Source organism: Gracilinanus agilis, chromosome 3 (assembly GCF_016433145.1).
Source record: "Gracilinanus agilis isolate LMUSP501 chromosome 3, AgileGrace, whole genome shotgun sequence".
In the NCBI taxonomy this organism is placed as follows: domain Eukaryota; kingdom Metazoa; phylum Chordata; class Mammalia; order Didelphimorphia; family Didelphidae; genus Gracilinanus; species Gracilinanus agilis.
The window spans coordinates 1,079,035-1,094,856 of NC_058132.1; the positions used below are offsets into that span (position 1 = coordinate 1,079,035).

The 15,822-nt window shown below is 40.1% G+C and overlaps 1 protein-coding gene and 1 pseudogene across 1 annotated transcript; one reads left to right on the plus strand and one right to left on the minus strand.

Moving 5' to 3' along the window:
- LOC123239261 overlaps positions 1-15,822 on the plus strand; it is a 583,074-nt pseudogene that overhangs the window by 481,431 nt on the left and 85,821 nt on the right.
- On the minus strand, positions 11,687-13,717 carry LOC123238997 (zinc finger protein 658-like; the record flags this gene model as incomplete). The annotated part of the gene is made up of 3 exons (XM_044666264.1): positions 13,580-13,717; positions 12,214-13,447; positions 11,687-12,045 (listed from the first exon to the last, which is right to left on the minus strand). Coding segments are annotated over exons 1-3 (1,731 nt in total), but the record flags the coding sequence as incomplete, so codon positions are not given.

Consider the following 15,822-nt stretch of genomic DNA (forward strand, 5'->3'; position numbering starts at 1 on the left):
AGGGCAAAGGACCCAAGACTTCCACAATGAGTCATCTACTTAAGAAAACTGAGCATAATCCTTCTGGGGAAAAATGAGTATTCAATGAAATAGAAGAATTTCAAGAGAGGGAAAGAGTGAGAGACCCAGAGATGTGGATAGTGGTAGATCCACTCAGGAATCCCCCTGAATACTCAGCTAGGTATTCTAAATTCTGGTTATTGAGAGTGAAACTGAATCACTTTCTCTCACTGAGCCAGTTGCACAAATGCCTTGGAGACAATAGTTATAAAACAGTATCTTTTTAATTTTAAGAGAGAATACAAACAGGATCAGAACAAGGGGTCCCTAACTCTAAGGGATCTAACTAATTATTCAGAATCCTCTACATCCCTCACAAGAGGGAGCCTTCTGTTTCTTCCAGCTAACTTCACTCCCTGTTTCTATCTAGGTATCCTCAAAAGTGACTAAGCTAACTATCTATGATCCTCAGTAGTTGGTTTGATTTATTCCCCAAAAGCTGTCTCCAAAAACCGTTATGAATGAACTCCAATGGCTAAGTTCACCCCAGGTGGTCTGACCCCTGAGGTAAAACCTGAAAGCTTATCTGACAGGATTTTTTTAGATAAAACCTTCTGAAAAGCATGGCAGTTATGGTCAGACCCTTTTCTAGATCTTTCCTAGTTAAATAGAACACCTCCAAAGATGAATTATGGGTATACTCCTTCTCCACAGTCAGGTGAGGTAGATGAGCTCTGATAAGCCCGCCAATCTTCCACCATTCCTGGATAGGTAGCCCTTTACCTCCCACAGGAAGTCAAGCTGCTGGCTAGTGTGAATTGTCTGATTTTGAGCAAGATGAGAGATCTATGTGAAAGTCTATGGTTTCTCTCATGGAGATCAAGACTGGAGCTTCACACGAATGGCTTTCCACATTGCTTGTATTCATAAGGTTTCTCCCCAGTGTGGATTCTCTAATATACAACAAGACTGGAGCCCACTATGGATATCTTCTAACATTGAGTATATTGATAAAGTTCCTCACCAACATGGATTCTCTGACACAAAGCAAGATGGGAGTTCTGACTGAATATCTTGACTTTGCTTGCATTCATAAGGTTTCTCATTTGTGTGGATTCTCTGAAGTACAGTGTTATATTTAAATTAATGTCCAGTGACTCCAAGTATAAAATTTTTAAAAATGTATTAATAATCACTTGAAGTAGAAGATAAAAAGAACAAAAGTAAAAGCCTGAGTAAAAGCCACATGAATGAAATTCTCCTGGCACTCACTCCACCTCCACAAACTGTGTTCCTGGGAAAAGAGCAAGAGGACAGAGCTACACAAAAAATAGATCCTTCCTACATTAGCACATTATGTGAGAAGGAACATGGGAATCTGGGAAAGAGAGTTCTGAGGAGCAAAATTCTAATTTTACAATAGCAAGAATACAGCTCTGACTGAATGCCTTTCCACATGGACTGTGTTCTTTTGGAAAAAAGGAGGGAAGAATAGGGAAAGGAAGAGAAGGAAGGTAGTTGGGGATCCCCACATGCACGAGCAGGAAATTGACTGGATTTTTCCTGTAGGTAGGCTAGGGAGTGAAATTAAATCAAGCCAAGCTCCAGGGATAGTTAGGGATGTTTATTTAGGGTTTAGGAAAATAAAGGTTTGGGAAAGTCAGAGAAATGTAGGAAAGTGGTAGGATGACTTTGGCCGGGAGGGCTGCCTGCCCTCAGTGTGCCTAGACCTTCCAAGGACCTTCTACCAACTTTAGCCAGATAAACCTCAATAACAGATTTTAGCATTTCCTAACCCTCTTACCATTGCCTTGTTCCTTCCCCAGTTACCAATAAATCCCATAGCCTTAACCAGTGAATCCTGTGGTTATTTCCCTACCATCAAAGGCTAGGAGAACAGGCAACAGGAAGGGAATTCTGAGCAGTTAGGGCTGGAACAAGATCCATTGCTGAGAGGCAGGCACTTCCTGCCAGACTGCCATTGAACAATAAGAGGCAGTTTCCTCAGCAGGGTGGGACCGGCTGCCTGATATCTTAAAGGAGCCTGGAGGCAAGCAGTGGCGATTCCCTGGGCACTCAGTTCTCAGAGTTTGGATCCTTGTACTTCCATAAACAAGCTTCAAGCCCAACTGAGGTTGCTCACTCCATCCTAACAATCAGCACTATCCTCCTGCTAGCCTGTTACCAGCTCAAGGCCCCTGTTGACCTACTCATCATTGCAACAGTCATGTCTCCAGCAAGAATGTCCCCAAAGTAAGAATGTGTCTTCAGTCAGAGTCATCTTATGGGGAAAGCCAGGGGAGATAACTTAAATATCATATGTGGGTTCAGAAGGGTGAGTAGGAAACAGGAATGGACAATAGGTGGGACTAAACAAGTTAGGGAAACTGGGTTTAGCTGTTAAAGGAAATGACTGATGACAGAAGTGACAGTTAGGCCCTAACTGTCACCCTGCCCCACCCAGACAAGGGGTCTGGGAAAACTAGCAAGCAAATGACAAGAGGGTTTGTAACAAATTTAATTAAGGGAACTATGGTCTAAAGCAGGGGCCAGCAACCTTTTTGGCCATGACGGCCATAAACACCACATTTTTTAAAATGTAATTTCGTGAGAGCCATACAGTGCTCACAGTGAGTGCTCCTGTAACAGCGCCTGAAAAAAAATTGACTTTATGGCTCCTGCAGAAAGAGCCTAATTGGCTTGAGAGCCATATATTGCTGACCCATGGTCTAAAGGATGGGAATAGGGATTTCTACACTTCTAGACTATGGGCAAACCACAAGGTCAAGGGAGGGACTTATCTACACTGAACTGAGAACTAAAGCAAGACAGGGCCCAAAGAATAGCAGGACTGAAGTGGGTATTCTCACAGCAGAGTCCTGACACACTCCAGTGATGTTGAAACTCTTCCAGGACCACTATCTATACTTCTTCAAGTGGGTAGATCTGGGAGCTAACCCAGCCCAAGTTAACCTGTAACTCTGGGTGGGATTAATAGTCTCTACCAAAAATCTCCCACAAGTAGATGACAGCCTTCCTTCTGGATATAAAGAAATATGGATGCAAACTCCACTTTCTCTGAGGTCTCCCAGGATCAGTTACAACTTGTCCCAACCACCATGGAGTCCGTCTCAGAGAGAGGCCACACATCCTCCTTCCCCATTACATTTAGAATTCTCCAGCCCTGCCTGATAGGTCTCCTAAATAATAATTAAGGAATCTTCTTCACAATAGTCACCAGCACGTGAATCTGAATCCAAGTGTCTTACTTCCCCTTATAAGCAGTTTTCTCCACCCACTAGTACTCCCATCTCACATTTCAGGAACCAATCATAGTTCCTTAATTTGCCTGGCAATGCCAAGAGGGAGTGCTTGTGGAATCAACTTCCTATCTTGTTGGTTTCAACTTCCTTTCTCTGAGGGTGTGTCTGTATTTGCACATCTCAATGGTAAAGTCTCATTGATTACATCATAGGTTGCTGATGGAATTAGTTAAAACAAAGGAGGTTATTAATTCCCTTCTCCCATTACCCTGCCACTTCTGCAATTGCTGGGAGTTTGCCAAATCCTTTCCTTCTGGCTCTGTGCTCAGAAACTCCCTCCTTGGTTCTCGAGGTTCCCTCTTCTGGGGTTATATGAAGCAAGGGCAAGTATGACATGATTCTACAACTACTTTTTCAGGAGAGAGTCTAAGAATTCTTCATCTACCACTGACCTGCCTGCTGTTATCTCTGGAGTAATTAAGGGGGGGAGAACAGGGCACAGTCACTCCACAAGTAGCAGAGTCTGATCTCTGACCTTGTGATCCAGCAGTTCTGGATTCCTCCCAAGGGGTGGGGGAAGGAGAGGCAGTAAAGTCCTCCTCTTAAGAGCCTGCACAAAGGACTCATTCTAACCTGCGACTCTCATTGGACCAAGCCATCCCCAACAAAGGCCAATCAGAGACATTGTAATCCTTGCTGAGCTGTCTTTGGCCATGTCCCTCCCTGCATGGGTACAAGATCTCAGTTCAGACTTTTGGATGGTCAAACAGACAGCCTTGAAGGATAGAGCTGGTTGGCTAGCTAAAGACTTGGGGCTCAACTCCCTTTTCATCACACCCTCTCCAAGGCCATGCACATGATTAGCAGAGGAGCTGAGTTTCTAAACTTGACACATTTCAGACCAGCTGCATTCTGAGCTCAGTTCAGAGACAAAGAACCATAACTTTAGCAGTGATGGGAGGAAAGGCAGTACAGGACAACCTTCCATTACCTGTCAACAGGATCGATAAGAAAATGGCACGAGGCCCATCTCCATCTTCTCAGTTCTGCTTTATCTGACAATGACCCACTCATTCCCTAGTCCAGCAGAAAAGCAGGGGAAGGTGAAACCAGGTCTAAGAAAGTTGCTCTCCCCCACTCCATTGTCTCCATTGTGGAGCCAACCAAAAACATGATCTAGCAGCATGATTAGCCCTATGTCCATCAGAACTCCATCTTCATCTACATCACAATCTCTGTAAATGTGGCAGGTGTGGGGGATCAGTTATTTGTATCAAGGAAGGCCCCATAAGCACACAAAGAATACAAACTCCATTTCTTGAAATACATTGTCCATGTTTACCCTGATCTCTTGGATTCAGTCTTTTCAGGTAACATTTCTTTCTGAGAAGTTTCTCATGGTCCCTAAAATTCTTAAGAGCATTTCTTTCTGAGTCCTAGACCTGTTTCTTACTCAGGCCTCCAAATTCTTGCCCAGGACTTGAATTCTCTCTAGTAACTACCCACCAACATGGTCCTCTCTGGGGCTCCACTTGCCCCACCTCTTCAACACCTGCCTCTTTCCCTCCTTCATCCCCAGGACTCAGACCCTCCTAGTTCAGAGCAGGAATATTTCCATCAAACCTGGGCAGCCACACTAACTGAAAGTAGAGGCCCTGTCATTTGAGGAGCTGGCAGCAAATGTGTCTTAAGAAAAAATTCTGTAGGGTACCATTTATAACTGTGAATCTAGATTAGATGGAACTGCCTTAAAATAAATTATAATGTATTGTCACTTAAATACATGTGTTTTCCTAGTAGGATGATTATATTTGACCTTGTCAATAATGGGTAGCACAGACCTTAATGAAAAATAGTCTTAAAAAATAGGCTTAAAATTTGATCTGTGATTAAGTTACACTGGTCTCTATGTGAAATCAGTCCAGAGTGTCAGGCTGATAGATTCAGGGTGATTTTCTATGTAAGATAATTGAAGTCATTTTACTGTCAAGCATTTTATTTCATATTTTAAATCTATGATATCATTTGTTATCTTTTAATTCTTTTCTTCATGAGGATCTTGGAGAAAACATTGTCTATGAAATGATGCTCATTAAAAAATGATTTCTATGCCACAACTTGTATAATTCTTAGAAGGAAATGTATGTTTTATAATCTATAATGTAAAGTTTAAATTCTTTTGAGAATAATTTCAGGATAAGGATTTTGCCATCTCCCCAGAATCCAGAAGACAGACCTATTTGGTGAAGGCACCAAAAAGATGCCTAAAGACCCTTCACTGGACCATGAAGATCAAAATTGAACTATGGGGAGTTGAAATTGAGTTGAATGTATTGTTTTGAATGTACACTACTATGCCAATAGGGGACTGCTCCCAAATTGGTTTTTTGTCAATGCGGCTAGTTCATCCATTTGTTCATCTATTTCTTTTATCCCCCAAATTCCTAAAATTTAGAAGTTGTCTATGTTTACAGATCCAGCGAAGAAAAAGGGTCAACCTTTTTTTTTTTTTTTTTTGCCGGATCTCAGAATTAACTCCTCTTTAGATCTAGATGCCTTGAAATGATGAAATCGGGTATTTTAGTGTGATTAGAATGTTTAAAACTGAAGTATTTAATTGAACCTATTGTTTTAATATAAATGATAACTTGTTACCTTTTTTAACTTTGCATTGATTTTATTATTAATTTAATAAAAATAATTTATGATATATCTCATAACATTACCTACTACTCATTTGCTCATAAATTATTCCCTTATCAATAAATTGATCTGAAAGTTAAAACTATTATATACTCCCACTTTAATTTGCTTATGGCATCACACTTTAGGTATAAGACATACAGACATTTAGGGGCAGCTGAGTAGCTCAGTGGATTAAGAGGCTGGCCTAGAGACGGAAGGTCCTAGGTTCAAATCCGACCTCAGATACTTCCCAGCTGTGTGACCCTGGGCAAGTCACTTGACCCCCATTGCCCACCTTTGCCACTCTTCCACCTATGAGCCAATACACAGAAGTTAAGGGTTAAAAAAAGACATACAGACATTTAGACCTAATCTTAGTACAGCTTATGACATACTAGAGTGAATCGTCTGATTTTGAGCAAGGTGAGAGCTCAGTGTGAAAATCTATGGTTTCTCTGATGGAGAGCAAGAATGGAGCTCCATGCGAATGACTTTCCACATTACTTGCATTCATAAGGTTTCTCCCCAGTGTGGATTCTCTGATGTACAAGACTGGCCCTGGGCATAAAAGTCTTTCTGCACTGATTATGTTCACTAGATTTTTCCTCAGTTTGCATTCTTTGATGTTCAGTAAGAGATGAATTTTGAAATTCAACACCAAATTCTCTCCAAACTAAGCTATTGGGACCATCATTCATGAATCTTTCTTGGCCCATTTCTTCCACAGAGAGGCTCACTTCTGTTAGAGTCGCCTTCCTTTCAAGTCTGAGCTCTCCTTCTAAAAGAAACAAACAGTACTGCATATGTACAGAGCCACATATACACATATATATCTCCTTTATTCCACTGTCAGAACAAAAACTGCTTTATATCCAATTTCCTCGACTAAGAAAAGAAGTTTTCCAACTTAAATGGGTACAATCCATCATTTGAAAATGCCATTACCTCAAATCTAAAGAGCAATTTAATTAACAAAAAAACTCCCATAGCATCACATTGGCTCTTTGTGATTTTGGCAAAGCTGGCAGTATTATATTCCTGTCTCAGACCATCAACTTGGAATGGCTGGCTGAGTGACTTGACCCAAATCCTAGCAGCTCAGACAAAATCTTGTGACTGGGCATGCCCTCTCCATAGTAGTAGACAATTCATGTTAAATTTTTCCTTTTTACTCTTGTTTTCTTTGCTTATACATTCAATCCTATCCTCATAGGTATGACAGCACAGTGTGCATATATACTAAATATTCCTATTATTTCATCATCAAGGTCATTTTAAGCATTATTTAATTTCTTTCATGATTTCTTTTGAACTTATTTTTTGTTGCAGCATCTGAGATCAAATGAAGAAAATCAATACTGTTTTTGCATTCACCCAAGGCACGAAAGATTTTTTTCTGTTCCCTACTTTTTGAGAGTAGCCTTTGCTTTTCTTTGAATGCCTCTTTTCCCTACAATAAAATCCTTCTCCTGAATATAATTTAAATAAAGATAAGGCATTTTTCACGTTTAAAAATATATCTCATGTAGAACCTTAAATCGATCATTCTTTTTTTTGTAAGGAAATGGGCTGCATGCTTCATTATTAGTCCTTTTGTGCCATTCCCATTTAGTGGTTCATGAGCCCTTAGAAGATTTAAGATAATGCTCCAAGGACTTGGACTAAAATTTAGTTACTGGCACTTCAAGAATTAATGGCCCAATTTATTATAACAATATTTTCTCTCTTGTGTAACAACTATTTCAAACATAATTTTTTCCTATAGTGATTCCAAATGATCCTAACCAGGATTATGATGCTTTTGGGGTGCACTCAATGACAACCTCAAACTCTGACTGCTTCTGACCCTGTAACACGTTCTTTTAGTTTCTCAACTTGACACCAAATTACTTCCAAACTTCCAGGAAGGTCAACCATTCATGCTCATAGGAAAACACAGACTCACTGGTGGTCTCTCCATGTGAGGAGTTGTCCCTTCCTGGGTTACTCTGTAATTGCATCTTATCAAGTTTATAATCATGGGATCAAGACATAACTTGAGGGGGCAGCTGGGTAGCTCAGTGGATTGAGAGTCAGGCCTAGAGACGGGAGGTCCTAGGTTCAAATCTGGCCTCAGACACTTCCCAGCTGCGTGACCCTGGGCAAGTCATTTGACCCCCATTGCCCACCCTTACCACTCTTCCAACAAGGAGCCAATACACAGAAGTTAAGGGTTTAAAAAAACTTATAAAAAAGACATAACTTGATTTTGCATTATTCTTGCTAGACATGCAGAGAGGAGGATGTTATGAAACCCTCATTGACCACAAGCTTTTTCAAAAAAAAGTCCTCCAATGGCCACTCACTGCAATGCTGTGTGTGTTTTCTGATCTGAACTTTATTTTCCACTTAAGTTCTGGTTCTTCTGGCTGAAAGCTCCTTAAAGGCCTTGCTCTGCAACACAGGTTAGTCATTCAGCAATTTCAGTGAGAATGTAGCCAATTTGCCATTTGAAGAAAAAATGGAATCATATTCTTATGAAGGTGATTTTGTAGAGAAAGTGTTTTTTAAAAAAAACCCAAAGCAATCTATGACATTGATCTCCAAGCACATTTATAATTCAATGTAATGTTTGTCATGAGTCGATGGAAAAACAAATCTTTCCCATGATAGGTAGCAAGTCATATTGTTGGCTACTTAGAGAGCTCAAACTAAAAAAAGAATTTTCATCCCTCAGCAAGAAAGACCATACAATTCTCTTCCTATTTCCCACCTCATAGAGTTACTGGTATTTTCGTGATATTCTTTTTAAAAATCCCAATACAGGAGGTGGTGCATTCTAATTCTACCTCAGACACTGGCTAGGACTTTTAACACTGGGCCATTCACAGGAGCTCCTTCTGTCTCAGTCTCCTCAACTATAATATGGATATAATAACTCCTAGGGCTCAATGAGGATCAAATGAGAGAATATTTATAAAGTGTGTGACACATAGTAGGTGCCCTATTCTAATGTTGGGTTTTATTTTATCATTTTAATTTGATATTTCCTCCTTTTGATTGCTTTTCTTCTTAAATATCTTTGTCCTTCCATTTTCTTATTTCCCTGTTGAATTAAATACATTTCCATTCCACAACACTGTCTCACTGGATCATCTCAGAATGAGATTCAGGATCTGTTGCTTCTTTTTAAACCACCTCCATGCTGAGATCCTAGAGTGTGAGCTGGTTTTGTCCTTCCTTTGTGTTGTCAGGGATTTTTCCTAGAATATATTTTACATTTAATCCATTTTTACTGACTGGGCCCAGGGCTTTGAAAGATTCATATATGAATTTGGAAAGCTTATCCTGGCATAGGCCTAACTCTGAACCTAGATATGACCACGTGGTATTGGTTCAAGGATGGGCATGAAGGAGGATATCTCCTGGGACCCTGGCCAGGCCCCAGGTGTATGTCTGACTCTTTGTATGCAGACAGTTTCTGGGAACTCACCACTCCCGAAAAATTGTAAACAGTCCCATGGATCTTTCAGGGAGGGTTAGCCCCCTCTCTTGGGAAGATTCTCAGACCCAAATTGTTTAGTCCAACATCTTTGGTTTTAATCTCACATGCCCCATTCCTTGCCAAGATTAGCCAGGTTATGCAAGCATACTGGCCAAAAGCCACTTTTGTCTACGACCTCCATAAAGATCCTTACAAAGCCCTCAGCCCTGCGGAGAGGATGCTCTGCTCGGGACCTTCCCAGTAGGGACTCTGGGTGGCTGTATAGGGACCCTCAGCCTTGTGAACCCAGGAATTGGTGTCTCCCCCAAGTTGGTAATATCTTCTTGGTTTATATACTCTCTTATTGCTTTTGCTTTTATACTTCTTAGTTGTATATTTTATTGCTGCTATAAATCAAATATTTCACTGCCCATTTTATAATTAATAAATAATTCTTGCTGAAAACCATAGTGCCAGAGTGTCCTTGCATAGGAGTGAATCCGAACATAGTCTCTTAATGAGACAAATTCCCTTAACAAGACAGGCTTGTCAGACCAAAGCTCTCTCCACATCCTTGCATTCTTGTTTCTCTCCTGGAAGGCAAATGCATGCTCTGGCCTCAGCTCTGTTTCTGTCCCGAGTGTCAATGTGATAGGTGCATGGCGATTTTCTATGTAAGATAATAGAAGTAATTTTACTGCCAAGCATTTTATTTCATATTTTAAAATCTATGATATCCATGGCATTTGGACCTAATCTTAGTATATCTTATGACATATTTGAGTGAACTGTTTGACTTTGAGCAAGGTCAGAGCTTTATGTGAAAGCCTATGGTTTCTCTGATGGAGAGCAAGAGTGGAGTTCCATGCAAATGGCTTTCCACATTGCTTACATTAATAAGGTTTCTACCCAGTGTGAACTCTCTGATGTACAACAAGAAGGGAGTTCTGACTGAATGTCTTGATATTGCTTGCATTCATAAGGTTTCTCATTCATGTGGATTCTCTGATGTATAGTGCTAGATTTAAATTAATATCCAATAACTACAAGTATAAAATTTTTAAAAGTTTATTAATAATCACTTGAAGTAGAAGACAAAAACAACAAAATTAAAAGCCTGAGGAAAAGCCATGTGAATGAAATTCTCCTGCCTGGTACTCACACCACCTCCACAAACCGCATTCATGGGAAAAGAGCAAGAGGGCAGACCTACAGAAAATATATCCTCCCTACGTTAGCACATAATGTGAGAAGGAACAAGGGAAGATGGGATAGACAGTTCTGAGGAGCAAAATTCTAATTATGCAAGAGCAAGACTAGAGTTCTGGCTGAAAGTCTTTCTACATGGACTGTGTTCTAACATTAACAGTAGAAAAAGTAGGGAAATATAGGGAAAGGAAGAGAAGGAAGGTAGTTGATTACATTCATGATGTTTTTTCCCAAGAGTGGATTCTCTAATGTAGAGCAACTTCTGATCTCACTTAGAAAGTCTTTCCACATTTCTTATGCAAAAGCCTAAAATTTTGGGGGCAGGAGCTTGAACAAAAGTCAGGAGAGTGGTTTCTTAAAAGCAAATCACTTAGTTTATTAGTAGGAATAGAAAAATAGAAAGGAGGGAAGTGAGAATAATCTTATAACGGCTTATAACTAAAGATTCCAATCCTAACTAAAATGTTATTTAAGAAGCCCTAAATCCATCTGACTTCAAAGGTAGTAACTTCTGCCAGGCCAAGGCCTGGCCTAGTCTCCTACTCTCTATATAATAATATGCCCACTATCTTTCTACCTATCTACCCTAGTTAATGAGTAATCAATAAGGCTGATAAGACCTTAAATCCATTTCTCTGCATCCAATAGTCAGTTAGAAACTCTCAATTCCAGCCAGAAAGACATATACTCCTCTCCTCAGGGGACCCAGAGACAAAAAAGCCCTTTCCAACTACCTACCACTTACTAATCTCACTCAACCATACCATTCTGACTGTCACCAACTTACAAACTACACAGCAGTGGGTTTCTTACTCAGGAATGTTATTCTTCCTTACCTCTTAAATAGAAATAGGGGAAAGCAATGAAAATTTGCTTAACACTTGCATTCATAAGGTTTCTCCCCAGTGTGGATTCTTTGATGTACAGCAAGATTGGAGCTCCGATTGAATGTTTTTCCACACTGAATGCATTCATAAGGTTTCTCTCCAGTGTGAATTCTCTGATGTACAGCAAGACTAGAGGTGTCCCTGAATGTCTTTCCACACTGATTGCATTTATGAGGTTTCTCCCCAGTGTGGGTTCTCTGATGTACAGCGAGATGGGAGCTCTGACTGAATGTCTTTCCACACTGATTGCATTCATAAGGTTTCTGCCCAGTGTGGATCCTCTGATGTACAGCAAGATTGGAGCTCCGATTGAATGTCTTTCCACATTGATTGCATTTATAAGGTTTGTGGCCAGTGTGGATCCTCTGATGTGCAGCAAGACTGGAGCTCCGATTGAATGTCTTTCCACACTGATTGCATTTATAAGGTTTCTCTCCAGTATGGATTCTCTGATGTACAGCAAGACTGGAGCTCTGGCTGAAAGTCTTTCCACACTGATTGCATTCATAAGGTTTCTCCCCAGTATGGATTCGTCGATGTGCAGCAAGACTGGAGCTGTCCCTGAATGTCTTTCCACACTGATTGCATATATAGGGTTTTTCCCCAGTGTGGATTCTCTGATGATAGGCAAGAATGGAACTATTACTGAATGGCTTTCTACACTGATTGCATTCATAAGGTTTCTCCCCAGTGTGGATTCTCTGATGTACAGCAAGATGAGAGGCCTGACTGAATGTCTTTCCACACTGATTGCATTCATAAGGTTTCTCTCCAGTATGGACTCTCTGATGATAAGCAAGATTGGAGCTGTCTCTGAATGTCTTTCCACATTGATTGCATTCATAAGGTTTCTCCCCTGTGTGGATTCTCTGATGTGCAGCAAGACTGGAACTGTACCTGAATGTCTTTCCACACTGATTGCATTCATAAGATTTATCTTCAGTGTGGATTCTCTGGTGTGCAGCAAGATATGAGCTGTCCCTGAATGTCTTTCCACACTGATTGCATTCATAAGGCTTCTCTCCAGTGTGGATCCTCTGATGTACAGCAAGATGAGAGGGCCGACTGAATGTCTTTCCACACTGACTGCATGCATAAGGTTTCTCCCCAGTGTGGATTCTCTGATGTTCAGCAAGACTGGAGGCCCGACTGAATGTCTTTCCACACTGATTGCATTCATGATGTTTCTCCCCAGTGTGAATTCTCTGATGATAAGCAAGACTGGAGCTCTGACTGAATGTCTTTCCACATTGATTGCATTCATAAGGTTTCTCCCCTGTGTGGATTCTCTGATGTACATTGAGATTGGAGCTCACCTTGAATGTCTTTCCACACAGCTTGCATTCATGAGATTTCTCCCCAGTGTGGATTCTCTGATGTACAGTGAGATTGGAGCTCACCTTGAATGTCTTTCCACACTGATGGCATTCATAAGGTTTTTCCCCAGTGTGGATTCTCTGGTGTGCAGCAAGACTGGAGTTATGACTGAATGTCTTTCCACACTGATTGCATTCATAAGGTTTCTCCCCAGTGTGGATTCTCTGATGATAAGCAAGACTGGAGCTCTGAGTGAATGTCTTTCCACACTGATTGCATTCATAAGGTTTCTCCCCAGTGTGGATTCTCTGATGTACAGTAAGATGAGAGGCCTGACTGAATGTCTTTCCACACTGATTGCATTCATAAGATTTATCTTCAGTGTGGATTCTCTGGTGTGTAGCAAGATATGAGCTGTCCCTGAATGTCTTTCCACATTGATTGCATTCATAAGGTTTCTCCCCAGTGTGGATCCTCTGATGTACAGCAAGATGAGAGGGCCGACTGAATGTCTTTCCACACTGACTACATGCATAAGGTTTCTCCCCAGTGTGGATTCTCTGATGTTCAGCATGACTGGAGGCTCGACTGAATGTCTTTCCACACTGATTGCATTCATGATGTTTCTCCCCAGTGTGAATTCTCTGATGATAAGCAAGACTGGAGCTCTGACTGAATGTCTTCCCACATTGATTGCATTCATAAGGTTTCTCCCCAGTGTGGATTCTCTGATGTACAGTGAGATTGGAGCTCACCTTGAATGTCTTTCCACACAGCTTGCATTCATGAGATTTCTCCCCAGTGTGGATTCTCTGATGTACAGCAAGACTGGCCATGTGCATGAAAGTCTTTCTACACTGATTACATTCACTAGATTTTTCCTCAGTGTGCATTCTTTGATGTGCAGTAAGAGATGAATTTTGAGATTTAACACCAAATTCTCTCCAAGCTAAGCTATTGGAAACATCACTCATAAATTTTTGTTGTACAGTTTCTTCCACAGAAAGGCTCACTTCTGTTGGAGTCACCTTCATTTCAGGTGTGATCTCTTCTAAAAGAAACAAACAATAAAACATACGTATAGAGCCATATAAATACATATATGTCTCTTTTATTTCACTGTCAGAACAGAAACTACTTTATATCCTATTTCCTCGAGTAAAAAGAAAAGACTTCCAAATTAAATGAATACAATCCATCATTTGAACATGGCATTACCTGAAATCTAAAGGGCAATTTAATTAACAAAAAGCCTCCCATAGCATCACATTGGCTCTTTGTGATTTTTTGGCAAGGCTGGCAGTATTACATTCCTATCTCAGACTACCACCACAGAATGGCAGGCTGAGTGAATTGACCTAAATCCTAGCAACTCTATCAAATCTTGTGACTGGGCATGCTCTCTCCATAGTAGTAGACAATTCACTTTCAATTTCCCTTTTTACTTTCATTTTCATTGCTTATATGTTTAAACCTATCTTCATAGGTATGATACCATAGTGTGCATATATACTAAATCTTCCTATTATTTCCTTAAGCATTACATGATTTCCTTCATTTTTAATTTTTTAAATTTTTATGTTTTTATTTTGAACATTTTCCTCTAGTTACATATTTCATGTTCTTTCCCTCTCCCCCAAACCCTCCCAATCCCCCTTAGCTGACGCACAATTCCACTGGGTTTTACATGTATCATTGATCAAGACCTATTTCCATATTATTGATAATTGGACTAGAGTTATTGTTTAGCATCTACATTCCCAATAATATCGCCATCAGCCCATGTGTTCAAGCAGTTATTTTTCTGTCTTTCTCCTACCACAGTTCTTCCTATGAATGTGGCTACTTTTCTTTCTCATAAGTCACTCAGCCTTGCTCTGGATCATTGCATTGCTGCTAGTGGAGAAGTTTGTTATGTTCGATTGTACCAGTGTATCAGTCTCTGTGTACAATGTTCTCCTGGTTCTGCTCCTTTCACTCTGCATCAGTTTCTGGAGGACATTCCAGTTCACATAGAATTCCTCCAGTTTTTTATTCCTTTGAGCTCAATAATATTCCATCACCAACAGATACCAAAATTTGTTCAGCCATCCCTCAATTGAAGGACATTCTCTCATTTTCCAGTTTTTTGCCACCACAAAGAGTGTGGCTACGAATACTTTTGTATATGTCTTTTTCCTTATGATCTCTTTGGGGTATAAACCAAGCAGTGCTATGGCTGAATCAAAAGGCAGATAGTCTTTTAAAGCCCTTTGGGCATAGTTCCAAATTACCATCCAGAATGGTTGGATCAATTCATAACTCCACCAGCAATGTATTAATGTCCCAATTTTGCCAACATTCATTACTCTCCTCTGTTGCCATTTTAGCCAATCTGCTAGGTGTGAGGTGATACCTAAGAGATATTTTGATTGGCATTTCTCTAATTAGTAGAAATTTAGAACACTTTCTCATGTGCTTATTGATAGTTTTGATTTCTTTATCTGAAAATTGCCTATTCATATCCCTTGCCCATTTATTGATAGGGAGATGGCTTAATATTTTATACCATTGATTTAGCTCATCATATATCTGAGTAATTAGACCTTCGTCTGAGTTTTTTGTTATAAAGTTTTTTCCCAATTTGTTGCTTCCCTTCTAATTTTGGTAGTACTGGTTTTGTCTGTACAAAAACTTTTTAGTTTAATGTAGTCAAAATTATTTATTTTACATTTTGTGATTCTTTTCAAACTCCTGCTTGGTTTTAAAATCTTCCCTTTCCCATAGATCTGACAGGTATACTATTCTGTGCTCACCTAATTTACTTATACTTTCCTTCTTTATATTCAAGTCATTCACCCATTCTGAGCTTATCTTGGTAGAGGGTGTGAGATGTTGATCTAGACCCAATCTCTTCCAAATTATTTTCCAATTTTCACAGCAGTTTTTGTCAAATAGTGGGCTTTTGTCCCAAAATCTGGGTTCTTTGGGTTTATGGAAGACTGTCTTATTGAGGTCT